The sequence below is a fragment of the Epinephelus moara genome, chromosome 11 (assembly GCF_006386435.1).
Source record: "Epinephelus moara isolate mb chromosome 11, YSFRI_EMoa_1.0, whole genome shotgun sequence".
Taxonomy (NCBI): domain Eukaryota; kingdom Metazoa; phylum Chordata; class Actinopteri; order Perciformes; family Serranidae; genus Epinephelus; species Epinephelus moara.
Window position 1 is genome coordinate 23,653,902 of NC_065516.1, and position 19,529 is coordinate 23,673,430.

Sequence of the window (19,529 nt, forward strand, 5' to 3'; positions counted from 1 at the left end):
CAAAAAAGTAAGTGTGACGGGGTGGTAAGTCAAATTGAGGGACACACACAAATCATAACTTTTTTACTAAAAATAATATTTCTGTTTTGGATAAATATAGTTTATGGTATCATGGATATGCATTTAATCATAAAAATAATAAAATTTTGATCAAAAAATAAGATTTTTTTGTTGATAATTTACATGCAAATTCCATGTTGGCCATTGCGGACATGGCAAAAATGGCTATGTACTAATAAAAAATGATTAAAAATTGTGTATTATTCTTTTAGAATAGCATTGTCTCATATATTATGTGATTAAGAACACTTCAATTAATAACTTTAAACTTTGGAAATACAATTTGACACATTTTTATACTTTATGAATCTCATCAAACGTTGTGGACTCAAATGGCACCCGTTTCATAGAATGACCCTGTTACTGATTTACTTCTTTCATATCATATAAAATCAATGCCTAAAGTTATTTATTTTTACCAGTACTTTATATTACTGAAATTACTGAAATCTGCTGCTAAATTTCAGCATCACATTTCACTCATTAGAACTCCAATTTAATAAATCAGCAGTCATAAAAATGTCTAAACTGCGTAGCTAAGGCAGATGAGCAGAGCGTTAGCTAGAAACCATTACATTTATGCACTGCACATGGAGCTTAAATTAATAGGCCTACTGAATTATGTTAAATGTTTGCCAAACGTGTTAACATTTGTTTATGAGTCATATGAAATAATAAATCATTTTTAGGAGTAGATATTTATGGTAAGCTAGCTTGAACTCTGTTAAATTTGACAACATGCTAACGTAGCAAGGAGAGCTAATGGCTAACATGTTTGGTTTAAAAAGAACCTATGCTTTGAGATGGCTGTCAGACATGACAGAATTACGATGACGTTATCCCATCTGAGTTGAAACAGTTGGTGTGTTCTGCAGTTTGTTTCCTCATCACTCTACGCAAGAGGATTAGCATGCTGTTAGGTACTGTTACCTCTGGAAAACGCTGGTTCTGGTTTGACGCCAGAAGTTGCGTCCATATTCATGCAAGGCATCATGGGGGTTAGGAATAAGGTGGATAGTTTTGCTTTTACGAAACATGGACCCTGATGACTGTAATGTATCAAGAATTCTCAGTTTTTGGATTCTTTGTTAACCATGGAAGCATGCGAGAAAAACAAAGTCTTCTTCACATATTCAACGCACCACTGGGTGAGTAACTGATTCAAATGGTCATCTTGGGGGTGAAGTATTCCTTCAAACAGTAAAACGTCGCAGTGGCCATGGCCGCCTACACATTTTCCCATCTTACCTGATCCTACTATTCCTGTGTTGACTAGAGAAGAGACAGGCGAGGGCTCGGGTTCTGTCAAGTTAAGATTTAGTGTTTTGGCTCTTGTTTCAAGGGCACTCTCAATCGGAGAGACAGGAGTAGAGATATTGACAGCATGGATGTACTGTGAAGCATCTGTAGCAGGTGGATGCAGGGTGGAGGTCTGAGGGGAAGCAGCAGGGCCCTCAATGATAGTAGACGGAGCACTGAGATCCACTGTGTAACAAAATGGGACTAAAAATAAAAAAAGAACGGAATAGAATTTATTTATTTTTTCTTGCAAATGAAATAAAAGCAGTTTACACATGTCCAGTTGCATTCATATTATTATTTTTTTTTACCTTCTATGGCAGGCTTTGATGATGCGTTAACCACATACAGGCTCCAGGTGTACTGGATGTATTCTGGGGAAATATTACAGCCTTCACACCAGGCGCTGACAGAGAAAGACTGATCCCAGTTCACCCGGTCTCCGTGGCACTGAGGGCAGTCAACTGACACCTTTCTGGGATGGAAACATTCAGATGCAAGAGTCACATGTGTATCAGGTTACAGTGCACTCTTTAATGGTGGCAACTATTTCTAAATTTTTTAATTAGTTCATAGCATCAAAATTTCATCCGTCTTTCAATGTAAATTTGATTTGCAGACAGATTTTGCTCCATTAAGGGGGTAAAAAAAAAGCACCGGGTGTTTTTTTTTAAACATTTCAAAAGTCAAATCTGTTTGTTAATCTGCTTGTTAATCTGCTTGTTAATGCACATCCATAGTCTTCAGATAGCCTCCTGAGACCCTGTGTCCCCATATGAGGACATCACATTCTTGGTTTACTTAACCCTTATACTTCATTCTACTTAACTTAGACCTGTTGTCCTTGTTTGGGGGCATCTAGTGGTAGTAGGACCACAATACAATAATCCATGTTAAAACAAGATGGCAGCCATCTCTGCCAAGTCAGCCAGCAGCTGACCCTGACACAAAAGTGGACAAGGTCCGAAACCTGATCACATTTTCTGGTCGAAACTTGTTTATTTATGATTAATAATTGTTGTTTGATATGGCAACAAATTTGACCAATTTAGCAACAGTAATAAACTAAGATGCTGTTAATTAGGAAGTACTTGTTTGAAGACATTGGGACTTTATTGTCTTCTCGTTACAGGACATTGGGAGTTTAACGTCGACTCGTTTGACAACATTGGGACTTAATTGTCTTGTTTGAAGACATTGGGACTTTATTATTGTCTTGTTAGAGGACATTTGGACGTTATTGTCCTCTCGTTTGAGGATATTGGTACTTTATTGTCTTCTCGTTAGAGGACATCGGGACTTTATTATTGTCTCATCTGAGGACATTGGGACTTAATTGTTGTCTCGATGACAACACTGGAACTTTATTGTCTTGTTTGAGGACATTGGCACTTTATTGTCTTCTCATTTGAGGACATCGGGACTTTGTTGTCTCGTTTGAGGACATCGAGACTTTATTATTGTCTCGTTTGAGGATATTGGGACTTTATTGTCTTCTCGTTAGAGGACATCGAGACTTTATTATTGTCTCGTTTGAGGATATTGGGACTTTATTGTCTTCTCGTTAGAGGACATCGGGACTTTATTATTGTCTCATTAGAGGACATTGGGACTTAATTGTCGTCACGTTTGAGAACACTGGAACTTTATTGTCTTCTCGTTAGAGGACATTGTGAGTTCACTGTCATCTCATTTGAAGACATTGGGACTTAATTGTCTTGTCTGAGAACATTGGGACTTTATTGTCTTCTCATTTGAGGACATCGGTACTTTGTTGTCTTGTTAGAGGACATTGGGACTTTATTGTCTTCTCATTAGAGGACATTGGGAGTTTATTGTTGTCTCATTTGCGGACATTGGGACTTAATTGTTGTCTCGTTTGAGGACATTGGAACTTCATTGTCTCCTCGTTTTTACAGGACATTGGGAGTTAACTGTCGACTCGTATGAGGACACTGGGACTTAATTGTCTTGTTTGAAAAAAAAAATGCATACCAAACAAAGGTTCATGTCTCAGGAGGATACAATGATTGGCATATTGATTTTGTATGACTCTCACCTGATCACATTTGATGTTAACGTGAGGAAGGTCTCTGATGAAGCTGAACGCTCACCGCTGCGGATGGTGAGCGTGAACTGGAATTGGTCAAAGTTGTGTTTTAGGAAGCTAGCAGGAAATACGAGCACAGGGGATGAAGTGGGAACGTCATGGTTGAAACAGGAGCTGGTGATGGAGCTTACTGGTTTACATGTCCAGCTGAAGCTGTGAAGGAAAAAATCAGGAACAAGTGTTACAGGGACAGTTCACCCTCCAAATCAAATATACGTAATTTTCCTCTTACCTGTGGTGCTATTTATCAGCATAGATTGTTTTGGTGTGAGTTGTCAGGTATTGGAGATATGGAGATGCGTTTTGTCCAGTACAATGGGCCTAGATGGCACTCAACTTGTGGTGCTCAAAGGGACAAAAAAATACATTTGAAGAACTCAACAGCAATGTCTCTGTCCAGAAATGATGACCTGGTTACTCACGATAATCCACAGACCTTGTTGTTTTGGTCTGCGGATTGTCTCGAGTAACGTTAATTCTGGAAACAGACATTGCTATTGATGTTTTTCAGATGTATTTTTTGGGTAGTAAAACCACCCCTAAGCCAAGTCCCATCTAGTTCCATTATACTTAAGAGTAGGCAGACATCTCTACGGCTGATATCTCCAACACTCGGAGCCTGGTCTCACTTTGAAGTCGTTGAAATCAGGCTCTTGGGCAGTGACTTGCAGCGTCAGAAATCAATGGCCAGTTGCTGTTATAGTTTAACAGCATCCGGTGGCGTCAGTGGCAAACACGGTGGGACATGGGCAAAAGTTAAGGCGGCGAAAGTCCGACTGGGGCGGGCAGGTCCATCAAACATTGACTTTCACCCAAGAGAGCGGTGTTCGCGTCCCGTAAGATTCTAAAGCCAAACACGGTTCTTTTTTCCTAAACCTGACCTGTTTTTGTTGCCTAAACCACAACCAGGTGTGTTTGTTGTTGAAGGAAAAAAACCCCGTAAATTTGCGGTGTTGTACTGATGTCGTGCGTTTATTTTGAAAGAGACTGTATGTTAACGTTACATTTCCTGTGAAAACAGAAAGAAGACAATGCATGTAACAGGCAGAACTTGACATGGTATCCCAGAACATCAACAACCAACACACCCAGGGTACCTTTCATGTCATATGTGGACGTGGAAAGTCCATGATCAAACATCGATAAGTGACGAGGTCGGAGTGAGAATGTGTTGACACTCGATTAAATAAATAGCACTACAGGTATGAGAAAAAATATGTATTTTTAATTTTGGGATGAACGATCCCTTTAAGTCTGAATCCACATATCTATTGTATCAGTTAAAGGTTTCATTTGTGCATTGTACAGTTTCTGTACCTGACAGGGTTCATGGGGAAGTCTCGGTCATAAGACCTCTGCCCGTCCAGGGTTACCATGGTGGTGTTTCTGTTGTTAATGAAGATGTTAGTGCCGCCCTGGATGAAGGCCACAGGAGGGCTCGGTATGACCTGCACTCTCACAGTGTAGTTACTGTACACCACACTGCCAATGATCTGAACCTGCAGAGCAATGACAACTATTGGAGTCGAAATTCTCAATTCAGGAGCGGGACATCAAGAGCCCCAGGTCCACTACTTACCCTGGCTACAGCAGTGTAGGTGTCATAGTGCAGGAGATGGCTGGGCAGTATGAGGCTCTGTCTGTGTGTGTCTATGAGAGGCAAAGGGAAGATTCGTCCTGCAGAATCAAACAAGGTCCAGCTGTAGTAAAGTCCTCCTGAAATGTCGCAGTCAACTTCAGTCTCATAGGTCACCCCCAGACGGATAACTTCATATCTTTGCACCTTGAAGAAAAAGATGATTGAGGTGAAGGAGGCAATGATATCTTTTAGTTATACTTCACCACAGTAGACAGAGGCAACAGCCCTGCTGGTAAAATATACCTGTAGTTTTAGAGGCCCCATGTTTTTCACTGGTGGAGGCTGACAGGGCCGGTCCACGACAAAGATGTGACCACTCAGGGAGGCAGAGCTGACCAGGTTAGACACAGTCACTTCAACTTTGAACTCTCCTGTCCTGCAGAGAGTAAAAACACACAGTCAGTGTGGCAGATTGGTCATTTCAAGATATACAGTTAACTGGAGAACAATGAAACATGGATTTCATCTGACATAAAACTACCTTATCGAGGTTTATTAAATGAAGCATTTGTATAAAAGTATAAAATTGGTCCATAACAAAGAATTAGAGACTATAGCTTGGCCACAACCAAAATTGATATTTGAGCATTTAAAAATATACGATAACATTTGTCTGTCTGCCAGCACACATATTAACACTACTAAACTGGAAGCTTAGTTGTAGACATCCACCCCCTTTTTACTTTTATTTATCTAATTTTCACTTTTCCTGTATCATTTCACACTTTTTCAATTAACTGTAAATTTGTATTATGAGACATATCTCGAGGATCTCCAGGCGCAGGACGAAAGTCTTAACAGTAGATACAAATACAAGAAGGTACAAAATACATGTGGAAATATTATTTATTGGATTATATTGGCAGGGAGTATAAAATGTATGTAATGTAAAGGGATCCCCCCACGTCCATCTCTCCAGATGAAGGGCCCACTTTTGAAAATGAGGTCCCCCATGCCTGTATTTCCTAACGACTCGCCTGACTTAGAATAACAGTTTTCAGTTTCCGAATAAACTTCTGCGTTTCTGAATTACATCTAACAAATCTTTAGACATCATGTACACCAATACCACTGTATCTCAATTAAGTCTTTTATAAAACATCCAAATTTAAATTTACCTGAGCATCATAACGCAAGTTAAAAATCCAACCTGTTAGTGAAACTCACCTGTGGAAGACATGCTGCTCTGTGCTCTGTCCCAGCCTGGGTGATCCATCTCCAAAGCTCCACAGGAAGGTGACATCAGTCCCCGCATTAACCCGACAGCTCACTGTCACGGTTTGGTTCTGCAGGACAGAAGCCTGGTGGAGCAGCCTGTTGAGCTTCACCGCCCTCTGGACGACCAGCGGGAACACATCGGAGGTCAGGGAGGCCCGGCCACTTGACATGACTACAAATACATCATACCTACATTGACAAGAAAGGATTGAGTGTCGTAGCGTGTATGCTGGCAAAGGTACTACTCAGGGAAAGACCTGTCCATGTACGGTGTCTCCATTTATTCTTGTTAACAGGTTATCTAAGTACAATTTCGATCATTTAGTCGCTTGAAAAGAAGCATCTACATTGTGTTTTCAAAACTTCATCTGTGTGTCCTACCTGCCAGGTTTGTGATATCTTTTGGTGACAGTCCTTGAGTTGGTTCTGTCTGATCTCGAGTCTCCAAAATGCCAGACGAACTCCACAGGGTCCGGTACTTCAGCCACAGCCAGTAAAGTTATATCAGTATTTGTGGGATAAGCTTGCTTTGCTGCATAAACCCGCACTGTTAGGGGACAAAACAGACATCACATTGTTGCTAGTTTGCAGTATATACCACAAATTATAAGAGCCTCATGAAAAAGCTACGAGCATTCATCTACTGATCATTTTGCAGCCTCCATTTTCTTTGACAGTGTTAAAAATGCAAGAAGCCAAGCCAGGAAATAACTCCCTAAAGTTAGTCATGAACAGTTAAGCAGTGCACAAGACCTTCATTGAATTACATCTACTGTAAAGAAGCATAACTGCATTAGTGCCTTGTGACAAAATATTTGGCGCAATAAAAGACGAAAATGTTTAGACACTGATTAAATATTAAGGCAGACTTCTTTTCTTAAATGTTTAATCAATGTTCTGACGCTTGGTGCAGCTCAGTGGGTGTTGATGAAAAACACGTCCTCACCATTGTCAGCCTGGTTGTGAGCAGGACTTTGACTGGCAGGCAGTTGCCACGTTGGACTAACTCTAACTTGTGGTGAGGGTTTCCTGTTCCCCTCAACACACACTCTCACGCTTTTGTTCTGAGAAGACACTCGATTCTCAGCTCGAAGCTCAACCACAACTGCCCCGGTGTGGTCGAAAAGCAAAACCGCCGTTGCCTCCTCCCCTGTAGTGTAGCTGATGTTTCTGTACAGCAATGTTGCATTCACCAGCAGAGACACGGTCACATTTGACCCTGCTGCGATGCTGAAGAAAACAAAGTGTTTCTGATGTCTTGTAACCACACTGGGAACTTTCAACAGCAACTCGCCGACTGGATCTTGAACGAGGATGTGCGTGCAGAATGAGGCCCAGCTGATTGGGTTAAAGGCCTTAACTGTCACTTTATAACAGCCTGCTGTCGTAAGAGACACATTCATGTTCCACTCCTCAGTTGTCCTGCTCGTCAAAGTAACATTATCCAAACTTAAAGTCCAAATCACTCTCGACCCCATTCGGCTGGCAGGGCTGACAACCTCCAGGCTGAATTCTGCGTGTGCTGAAACTGCTGATCTCCAACTCCCAGAAGGCCTCAGGGCACATATTCGCTCATACACCATCAAGGGTTGAGGCAGGACAGCCGAGAGAAGCACTGATGAAGGGTCATAAGTGGAGAGAAGAGACGCTGTGAGGTGATACTGTCCGGCCGCGGTGGGGAGGCGGCAGTAAAGGTGGAGATGCAAATGGCAGCTGGAGCGGTTGGAGGCGTGGAGGAGACAAAGAGGGACAAAGTGGGGGGTATCTGAGCTGTTGGTGCCCTCACGACAACAGATGTTATTGTGGTTTTGACTGAGACTGTGATCACAGCTGTTGTTGCCATGGTTACTGTCGTTACAGCCCTGATCTGTACTGTTTTCTTGATGAGTAGTTTTGATGTTGTCACTGATGTTTTTATCGTCATTGTCCTCTGTGTCAGTGCTGCCATACTCAGCATTCACTGTGAGGCTGAGGACGAGGAGGGGTTTCATGGTGGTGAACAGCTCCACATCCACAGAGAGGTCCTCGCCGGATGTCAGCTGATTCTCCGATACACTCACTCTGAAGTTGGAAACGGCGCGAGGAACAACAACCTGCAAGTACACACACACTCACGTATGTCAGACATAGAGAACATGCACAGAAAAACACACAAAGGTTAGGTTAAAAGATAAGTTTGGTCATATTTTATAATTCACCTTTTGTCAACAAATCCCATAAAAAGACGAAAAACAACAATAAATTGATTCCACTAACAAGTACTGACAGTCAGAGTCTGATATATATTATTCCTCTGTACCATCAGAGCTCCATTGTTGTCTAAAAAATAATAAAACACATCAATGAGCCACACTGGTGCACTGGGTCACATGTTTCTTCATTAGGGAAGGAATCATGGCTGGGCGTCATAACGTGAAGACATGACGTGACTTAAACTCAACGTTGACTTTTGGTTTCACACGGGAAACAAGCAGGCGCCCCATATACAAAGGCTTTGTCCTTGCTACAGCAGCGGTGGGTTGAATTCCCACCTGCAGTCCTTTGCTGCATGTCGTCCGACTTTCATCACTTTTCACGCTAAAATAACTGACCTTTTTATTAAAGGAAAAAAAAAAAATCTTAAAAAAAAAACGTACAGTGAATGAGAACAGCCTGATCACACGTACATCATCCTGCTGTATATACTTGCTTTTTCCTCTCTCAAAGAAAAAGATAAGTGTAGTTGGCTTAGCGTTTCTTCCAAAGCTAAATTGAATGGACGTGGTCCTTCGGCAGCTGCCATCTTGGCTGTTTACATTTCGACTCCCACTGTGCAGTGCTGTCGTCATCACGTTACACCCGCCCAGAGCCCGCCTCTGTCCAATAGACTGATCTGATTGGTCCGATATGCGATTCACCAGGCTCTGCTCGTCTCCCCTGCAGAGCAAATTCGAATTTGCTAGGGGCGGGGAAACTCCATGTTTGTGAGCCATTTTTAAAGGTGATTAAGGATGTCTTCAGTAAAAACCAATGGGCTTTGTCAGAGAGCACTAACACATTGATATTATTGGTCCTTTCATGTAATTTGTTGATGACAAGACAAAGTCAAAATACCCCCAGCCTTATCCTTTAATCAAAAATAAACATAAGGATGTCCGTAAATAAATGCAGAGTACTCACAACATGTATTGTCTCCTGTGTCCATCCATCAGCACTGGAGGCGTTCACTGACACCACGTGAACTCCCTCTGTTTCAAAAGTCCAGGTCTGCAGGCATTTAGAAATATTTTTTATTACTCATCAGATAATAAACATGACAGTGAGTTGTGAGGATTTGAGATTAAATATTTTTCACTTTAATATTCCTTATAAACAACAGAGAACAGCGTTCCTTCCACACTGACTGAAACTCCATGAGTTTTTGCTGCATAGGTAATGTCCCAGTTAATATTTAGAACATGTGCCACCTAATAAAAAATCATGAAAGTAGCAGAGGACTTTGTTTTGACGCAATTAAAACCATTTCCACCACAAACTGATGCAGAAAAATTCTCTCAGTCTCATTGTAATAGCAGCATGAAATGGATCTGGATCCACCTCACTCATATTACAGCATTTCTCTCTTTAATTCTAACAGTCTCTGCAGAAACCTGGAGTTGTAACCACTGTTTCAATAAGCTTTTGCAGATAAACCAATATGTATATCGCTCTATGAATCTACACATCAGTAGCTCTGGTTCTTACAAGCAAAATGAGCTGTCACATGTCGTTCTAACTCATCTTTTTGTGTTGTTATGGTGAGCTAAGAAACATGTGTGCATCAGTATTTGGTTGTATCTATTTGTCCTTCATGAAGACGAAAAAAAGAGTTCAATAAATAATTCACTTTAAGGTTGTTATTGTTTGCTTTTGATGCATATACAGACTTTTCACATGCTCTATATTAACCCTTGACCCCTCTTAAGATAAAAAAAAAAAAAAGGTTAATTGACCTATGGCTAAGCCCCGCCCTCAAACGTGATGAGCCAGTCACAGTGCATATAGCCATTCCCATACACTCGGACATTCTCTACCTGGACGTTCATTGAAATGCATTACAGAAAGTCAGTTTTGTTTGGTTTTATGAGCTTTTTCGGAGATTTGGAGTTTAAAAATGGTCAAACGGTGTGCATGGGGTACATGCAACTCTGACACAAGGTATCCTGAGAGGCTGGGCGACGAGGTGTATTTTTTACACTTTAAACCACATCTCAACCGAGAAAAGTGTCTCCTTTGGATAAAGTTGTGTGGTAACGTTAGACCACAACATCAACTCAACGTGAATAAGATTAACAATGATGTCTACATCTGTTCTAAGGTAAGTCAACATTGTGTTTGAGGCAACATATTGTCACTTTGCTGGAAAGAAGTATAAAATTATCTTTAACATCTCTAGCTAACGTTAGCTAAAGTTAGCCCAACGTTAGCTCCTAGCTGCGTTGTTCATCATGTCACCTTGTTTGCTGGGAGTTCATTAGATTATTTTGTTCTAGTTTTTGTACTTTGGTGATCGTGCATCATTGTTAGCTGTTGTCCAAAGGGCTCTAGTTAAGCTAACGTTAACTTCTGGAGCTTAGCTTCATTAACTTATCTGTAATCGCAGAGATAACAAAGGTTGGCAAACGTTATGCTGAATGATTCAGTGTAAATACTGTAGCACCAACAGAGAGACACTCTTGGTAAAGATGGTAAAAAGGCCGTTATCCTTTTCTCATATTCTGAGCCAAAAACCTTAACTTCAGTGGCACTTTAACTTGTTGTCTTTGATGGCGACGGCAACGAGATGGGGTTCACAAGCCGACACTGTGACCTGTAAATTTTGGCTTGTAATTTAAGCTTTTCATCGACCTTCTCAACAATAAAATGATGAATATATCCCTCCGATGCGTAGTTTAGGCCCTTTTGGTTACTTCTCAATGACATCTGATTGTTATTTCCCCAAAAATCAGGAAATGCCGTGTACTGTGACACCTGCCATAGCGCCGGTCACTCAATGTTGATAGTTTGTCCAAGTGAGTGGAGGGGGGCGTGGCCTAGCCATAGGTCAATTATATAATTCAATGTGAGCAAATCATTTGTAAATATTTATTGTTGTCTTTAATATAATTTTTGGCCGTTACTTTTGGGTTCTGGTTGAATTGGGAGACCACAGTTGCTGTCAGTTTCACCAAGTATCTCCCAGACGATCAAAGCACTTTATTCCATCGACGCACTTTAAATAGCACTTTATGGCATTACTGCTAACTCTGCACTTTACTTCCATGTATGATTGTTTGTCTGTTTGTGAACTATTCTTTGTTTTAATTACTGTTTTTGTTTTTTAATTGTCTGTGACCTGCCAAGGGACAACAGATGTAAATTAGCAGTTCTGCTAACTCCGGCATATTTACAGATGTATTTATACTGATGTTCATCAATATGCATTGTCCCTTCCAAATAAACGCTTAAATAAATAAATAAATAAATTTTATTGATTTGTTGGATTTCTGCTCAGATGATACACCTCAATAATTCTAACAAAATGCACATTGTGACAGGACTTTTCTGACTAAACCTGAAATCTACATGTATGTAATCCATCATAAATCTTAAATGTAATTATTAACATCATATATTTCTCTATTTTCAACCAGTCCTGACCATTTTTGGTGAAGAAAATGTGCAATCTCTCCATATTTAGAGCTAATAGGAGACTCTGGAAGTAGGACTAAAGCACAGTTTGTAGCTTGATATTGAAAGATGTATAATCTTTTTGAAACTCTTTGTTGCAGTCACATACAGGCCAGAGCAGGCTGACCTTAAAGGAATACTTCACCCACGAAATGATAATTTGTATATCAGTTGCTTACCGTGTGTTACGTTGAATTCGTGAACGAAAGTTTGTTTATCTCGCATGCCTCCACAGTAAACAAAGAAACCAAAAACTGAGAGAATTCCTGATGAATTGGCGTCAGAGGGGGCCGCATTTAACAACAGCAAAACTACTGTGTAAACATCTGTTTTTAAATTCTCACACAACAAGTGCAGAATAATCCAAGTGTTATTTATCAAGTCGTGTGCTTAGTGCTTCCCAAACACATTTATGGTCAGCCATACCTGAACAACTCACATCACACAATCTGGAATTTGTTTATTTGCTTCTAAACTTACATTGTCTATTTTATGTGTACACATTGTACCACTGTAGCGTTACACAGGCAAATTGTTTGTTATTAATAATCAGTCTTTGTCTTTGAGTTATCGTAGTTGTTTGGGGGGGTCCCTTCCTGATGGAAAAAAGTTGTAAGTGTGGCTGAGGACTCTTGAATGCTGAAGCCACCTCACTGGACCAAACCATGTTCTACTATGCCATGGGGGGGATTTCGGTTAAGTTAGTTTTGCTTTGTATTTAGCAGTAGTTGCCGTCCATTTTGTTTACCCCTTGTGTATTATTTGGTTTGGTCAAGCCACTGTATTTGCTCCCTCATGTGTCATTTTGATGGGTCAGTTTGTTTAGCTAACACCTTGTTTAGTTGTTATATCGAGTACAGTTGTGTTACTCCTCTCTTATAGGCGTATAGTTGCTCAGTTCTTGGTTTGTAATTTTTCATGTTTTTTTAGTAAATAAAAACCCATGATTTTGTCAACAAATTCTTCACAAATTCAAAGTAAATCAGATGCTTTTCATTTATTTAGTAATTCAAACAACAATATTTTGTTTTCACTGAACACCATCAGCGTGCAAAGTTGCTTCTTTCAGCTTAGACTGTGAGGTTTTCGTGATTCATGTAAATTAAAAAAATCATTGTGATCAATTTTAAAGAGAGAGCTTCGGCTTTAAATGCTGAAAACATCCCACATAATAATCAGTAATTTGAGATACAACAGCAGTGATACTCTGTCAGCCCTACTCACCACGGTGCTGTTCACACAGTCCGAGCTGGGTAGACACACCGTCTTCACACCCTCCATGTTTCTCTCTTTTTCTTTGTGAGTGAACAACCAAGAGAACTCCACTGCTGCACCATCACCCGTCATGTGTGCCTGCAGTGTGACAGGGTCGCCCAGGTACGCTGCCTCCACAGTCGCACTGCTGGAGTCTGTGTGAAGAGACGGGGTGCAGGAGGGGACCCTCAGGGGGCCGTGAAGCACAGAGACCACCAAGCCGTGTGCAGAGGACTGGGAGACGGAGAGGTGCAGGGTGGAGGAGAGTGTGGAGAGGGGGTTGGAGACGCTGACGTCTGAACAGAAAATGACAGAATAAAATAGAGAAGGAGAAAGAAGGTGAAGACATAATAATACATATATTTAAGCAATGAATTATTCACCATTTGCTCTTGTGAACTTACTGAGTTCATATCTTCCTGGCATTTCCAAAATCCAGTCATGCGACGCAACAAAGGAGCCATCATCCAACACGTTGACACGCTGTGAACTTTGACCTTTAGGGGTCGTTTCCTGAAACTCAACAGTGACATAAGAGAGGTCCTGCCCTCCCACTCCCAGGATCCCTTAAAAACCACAGACAAAAAACTCATTTAAAACAGTTAAATAGAAACACAAATACATGCTGCAAATATTTTTTTTAAATCATATAAACATTAATTAAATATCCTGATATTTTTTCTAAGTGTGTAAATATATTATTTCACATTAAAAAATCTAAAGTGAAGAGAGTGAAATCAGCAGAACATGAATAAAATATTTTCCTCTAACATAATCATTATTTTAGAATTAGATCTAATGCAGTTATTTTCTATACAATTACAATTATATCATGGACATTATTTTAAAATTTGTGATACAAATAAATTCTTGTTGATCATTTTTAACCACATTACACAGAGCATCTGCAGCTGGTAACAAACAATATTAAAAAATGTGTTTTCCACTGCAATATAGAACTTAATCGTGTCTTAATTGTATCCAAATATGTATGTTAACATTTTTGAGAAGTGGCTTTGAGTGTTTTTTTTGCAAGTATGTCTTTTTATTTATTTATTTATCTATTTATTTATTGCAAAAATAACAGAACCTTTGTTATAAGTTATTTAAAAAATGAAAGAAATAAACTCAGTAACACTGACTACACAAATGCTCTTTCTTAAATTCAGCCCACATGATAATTTATATATAACACATATATTTATAATAAATAATGTGATATAATTACAGTCATGTAATTATAAAAATAAAATGATTAATTATATAGTATTCATTCAAGCAAAAACTCAAGCTGAAGAATATAATACAGGCAAAAAATATATATACTTACACAATTACAGAATCACAGAAAATAAATTAGAAGGAAATAATGGGAACAAATTTAAAAGAAAATCAATGGAAGAAAACATCTTAACCAAAACAAACCTCCTCTCCAAGTCAGACAGTATTTTTGTGACACAGGAGTCGAGCTATGTGCAACATGAAGAGTCGTGTTTCCATGGACTACACCTGTGTAAAAAACAGCAGCAGCTGACCTGTGGGCTGGCGGGGGCATCCAGCCAGGTTTCCAGAAACTACCACAGCAAAAGTCCTCCCAGCCTGCACTCTGTGTGGAGACGTAGACAGATGAAGTCTATGCAGGAATGGTCCTTCAGTTCTGTAGAGTGCCACGGTTCCCTGTCCAGGCAGGTAGAGGACACTAGAAACAAGACCGTGCACAGTTCATACTTCAAATCCCGTATGTGGGTGTAAATTCAAAACTGGTCCCTAAAACTCTCCTGATCTTTAAATGTCTTTCTCTATATGAATTTCTTCAGAGGATGGTAACACTCTGGACACAGAGGTTGGACCCTGAAAGAAAAATGGGCCGTCTGTCTCACCTTTGTCTTTCTCCTCTGACATCCTTTGTCCCTCCACTGGAAGATGTGTTGAAACACTCACTGGCCACCAAACCCTGTTGTTGGTTGCCACAGTAACAAGCCTCTGAGGTCAAGGCTGCCACCTGGTACCTTCCAGCAACAAATAGTGAAAGTTAATGAAATACTGTGTGAGTGCTGCACATGCATCCAGCTCATCTGTGCAGCATGTTAACATGTGCTGGGACACTTGAAATGAAAATTGCTGCAAGTCTTTGCAACAATAAGCACATATTATATTCTTATGTTTAAAGCTTTTTGAGCCACTTGAGTTTGATTTCAGATTTTTCTAATAAGAGGGAAACAAAGAAGGAAAATATGGACTTCAGTGTTGTATATATTATTTTAAAAAGATTTGACCTGGTTGAAATTATTTAAAATATTTCAGAGTGAGAACAGCATCACAGCTGGAGGAATTTATGTTTTTAAAAAATCTGTTTTTATACATAATATGAGATCACTGTGGTACAATATTTTTAAGTGTCACCACTGAGAAATAACTGAATCCAATAGGAATATTTTTTTTCCTCGGTAATTTTACACAAACAAACAAAATGAAAACGCACACTCAACGTGCTCTTTTACAGTCCCCCCTCAACTTACCCTTCATCCAGGCAGCGCACCGAGCAGGTTACCGGGTCAAGGTCACGGACACCTTTGGGTGCGTATAGTCCGCTGCTGGCGTCGACGCACCCCAGGAACCACGGTGAATCCTCGTGGTCCGGTGCAGGCTGTGCCACAGAGAAGGAGCGCAGTGAAACGAGCGTGCAGACAAAAGCAGCCAACATGTCTGATCTCCTCCGCACAAAGGCCGCACGAGCTCAGGAGAGCAGCTGGATGGACGGAGTGCGTCTGGTGAGGAGGACGCACGGGTGTCAGACTGAGAGGAGAGCAGGAGTGGGAGTGGAGAGCAGGTGCATTGACACCAGGTGAGAACAGAGAGGGACTGTATGCAAATGAAGGAAACTGGAAGCGTAACGAGGGAGGAAGCTGGGATGAAACAGAAACGACCTTCACAGTGCTATGCGATAAAAATAGCGCAGAAATAAGCAAGACAGCGCGTATTTGTGACGGTAAGAATAAAATATCAGTGAGTATGATTTAATCCAAGGCCGTAATGTTGTATATTCAATTCAATTCAGTTCAATAGAACTTTATTTCTTTTGCCAGAGAATGCTTCAAATTACAGCAACACTAAGCACAGTAGCCACAATTTTTTAAAGATTCACAACTACTAACAGACAACCAGTGGGTTCCCCGGGTCAGGGCCACTCACTGGGCCCAGGTTTAGAAAAATAGAGTATTAAATATCTAACCAAATATACAAATATACAAGATAGAAGTGTCCTCAAGGGGCAGAAGCAGAAATGAGTGCCTCGTAGGGTAACTATAGGAGTGTTATAAGTACAAGAAAATTAAATAAAATGGTGGAAAGAAAACAGACTGCTTCTGATAGTCAGCATAATATTGCACAAGATATTGAAAAGTAGAAATGTGCATCATATGACGTAATAGTGCACCTGATGTTGGTTTAATATTGGTGTCAGTGTCCTTTGTCTCAGCTCCTCCCTGCAGAAGAAGGTGGAGTTACACAGTTTGATGGCCACAGGTAGAAAAGATCTCCTGTGGCCTTGATTTCATGTGTTGCAACATGTTAAGGAATTTAAATAAAACGTGACTCAACCCTTCCTGCCACTTCCAACTTACTTATGTCGTGTGTTATCTGCAGTCCGTGCAAAATCACAAAGGTCACCATGCCAGTCACAGCAGCACCATCAGAGTTTACAAATTACATTGCATGCAAACTGAGCACAGGCCTGTGGTGTGTGAGCTGCTGCTTCTTTACGCACCACTTAATGCAGTGTATATTTCTCTCTGTAGATTTGATTTGAGGTGGATATGAACTCACCACTGAACTGGCTGCAGCCTGAATCCAGAGGGCAATTTCACTGGATTCAATTCATGTGCTCATTCCAACTGTCCCTCGTGTTTGAAACCGTTTGTAATCCCCCGTGTCCACTTATACATATATATATATATGTATATATGCAACATCCCTTTTTCTTTGTCCCCGGATTTTTCAAAGAAGTTGCACGAAGGTCACTCCAACACATAGCTCCATCTAACTGGAATAATCTTCCTCTTTTCTTGAGATCTGTTTCCTCTTTCCGCTGCTTCAGGACTTCCTCATATTCTCAAGACAACCTGTTCACGTTTTTAAAATGCACTGAAAGCTGCTGTGACGATCCGAGGTCACGGTATCCGATTGTAATTTTCTTGCACAGCAGCTGAGGGCAGGGAGCTGGTGAGGAAGACGTCTGTGTCCGTGTATTTGTAGCGTGTGTTTGTCGTGTGATGCAGTTTTGCCTGCGTGTTTTTGCTCTGTATTGAGATGCAGCATCAATACACTCAAATTCTTTACGCGCAATCACTGCAAAAATGGTGACACCCAAAGAGGCACAACACCAGGAAACTGACGTGAGACGATACATGTTATTTTAAAATATATTTTCAACCTCTTGCGTGGATTTTTATTCTGAATATATGTGAAATTATTCTGTCTGTTGTCACTGAGCCGTTTCATACACATAAATGGACGTGGGCCACGGTGACCTGGCCGCGCGCCCACGTGCTTCACATCGGCCTTCAATCTTAATCACAAGAAGGAGATGAATTATTTCCACACAGCCACGTGTGTGAGACCAAGGCTGCGTCCCATTATTGATTTGATTCAGCACATTTGACACCGGTTGGATCAGCTGAGGGCCGCAGACTCCTCTCTGCTCCTTCATCAACACTGACAGTAACATCTGGAGACGTCATCCAAAAGTAATCCCGTCTATGTTTTATTTTATCAACAGGAATATGGTGCCCAGGTTCTCCTTTAAGGAGCAGGTTTGCGTCATCTGAATGAGCCATGGTGTCGATATAAAGCAAAATATAAGCTGCAGTGTGACACATGTGAATATTATTCACCATACCGTTTTATTTTGACTCTTTATTATTTTTCTCTGGTGATTGAAAGGGCAACAGGGTGACACATCCTACACCTGAGCTCCAGCTGTGTGGATTAGTGCGCAGAGGTGTCACTCTGCTCGGGTCCTGCGCCACTTATTTGCGTAATTCAAGGAAATTCATCAATTCCAACTGGAAATAATAAAAAATGATCTCACAGGCAGTGTTGTTTTCCAGCTTAGTTTAAGAAAGGAAGGATTTCAGCTCCAGGAGACACACATTCTGTGTATGAATATTTTTTGCAAAGCAGATTTGAGCTGCCAGAGAGAGAAACGCAACAACCCAACGGAACCGGTGAAGCTGTCTGAGTCCAGCCTGCCCTGTGAGCCCTTTAGTTGGGGGGGAAAGGCGTCCTCACTGTGCAGCTAACTCCGCCGTGCCACCTTAAAAAACTCTTCCGGTTTTCTAGACATCCCCTTTAAGAGAATTTTCCACTGGTGCTTGCAGCCAGCAGGGGGCGCTGCCAGACCGCGCCATGCCACCAAACTGACTGTAAGCAGAGAGAGGCACAGCGGGGGGAATCAAACACATTTTCTCTGTCCATTTTTTATACGGAATACGCGCATTTTTGGGGCGATTTCGTTCCGTCTCTTTACGCAGGGACTCGCAGACGTCTCCGCATCTTAAAAAACACCAAGTAAACATGCATGAGAGCACAGAAACACACGCAAATGTTATTTGATTTCCAAAGAAAATCCAAAATAGCGGGATTTTTTAAAATTGTTGATTTAATATAGATTCGGCTGCTGTTAAGAAACAAAACAGCTGTGGGAGTGAGACACATATTTGGCGCTCACGTGCAGATTAAATTGGGATCATTTGATGTGAATTATTTCACAGTGAAAACATAATTCTTCATTTGGTTTGGGAGGCAATTCAAGCTCTCCTGGACTCCCCCGGATCACACTTTTGAGAAGCGTTTCCCCCAAAACCGTAACACCAACATGTAGCGCTGCGGTCGTGACCGTGCGTAAAGTCCACCCCGGGCCTGTAAGCCACAATAACCTGCTTCATTCGTTAAGCGCGCGCTGTGTTTTCGCCGTGCGCGCGCGATGATGCAATTAACAAATGATTAAGTCAACGAAATCTTGAAAAAATAAGCAGCTGGATGAGCGTTATGGCGCTGCGTAACGGAGAGTCGCAATAAGCGTTATGTAAGCGCCTGCAGTGTGCGCCTCCGCCGAGGACACCGAGCCCGCTGGAGGAGAAACTGCACAGCTGACTCCGGTAGACTTTGAAGTCGCTTGAGGTGGAGCGGGATTTAAAATAGATATAATCCAAGAGGTTTTGTTATGAAGGCAGGGATGTAGCGAGGAGAAATCAACCCATC

General features: G+C 41.0%; 1 protein-coding gene across 1 annotated transcript in view; it reads right to left on the bottom strand.

Moving 5' to 3' along the window:
• The window catches only part of LOC126398163 (polycystic kidney disease 1 like 1), a 59,920-nt gene extending 43,948 nt beyond the window's left edge, over positions 1 to 15,972 (bottom strand). Inside the window, exons 1-15 of the mRNA XM_050057385.1 lie at positions 15,788 to 15,972; positions 15,149 to 15,277; positions 14,804 to 14,967; positions 13,673 to 13,834; positions 13,239 to 13,564; positions 9,486 to 9,572; positions 7,273 to 8,419; positions 6,708 to 6,873; positions 6,276 to 6,515; positions 5,352 to 5,484; positions 5,049 to 5,252; positions 4,787 to 4,968; positions 3,419 to 3,622; positions 1,671 to 1,834; positions 1,309 to 1,563 (exon numbers count right to left, since the gene is read on the bottom strand). Of these exons, the coding sequence (XP_049913342.1) occupies positions 1,309 to 1,563; positions 1,671 to 1,834; positions 3,419 to 3,622; positions 4,787 to 4,968; positions 5,049 to 5,252; positions 5,352 to 5,484; positions 6,276 to 6,515; positions 6,708 to 6,873; positions 7,273 to 8,419; positions 9,486 to 9,572; positions 13,239 to 13,564; positions 13,673 to 13,834; positions 14,804 to 14,967; positions 15,149 to 15,277; positions 15,788 to 15,972 (3,748 nt within the window). The remainder of the gene's footprint in view (positions 1 to 1,308; positions 1,564 to 1,670; positions 1,835 to 3,418; positions 3,623 to 4,786; positions 4,969 to 5,048; positions 5,253 to 5,351; positions 5,485 to 6,275; positions 6,516 to 6,707; positions 6,874 to 7,272; positions 8,420 to 9,485; positions 9,573 to 13,238; positions 13,565 to 13,672; positions 13,835 to 14,803; positions 14,968 to 15,148; positions 15,278 to 15,787) is intronic.
• Positions 15,973 to 19,529: the final 3,557 nt, after the last annotated feature.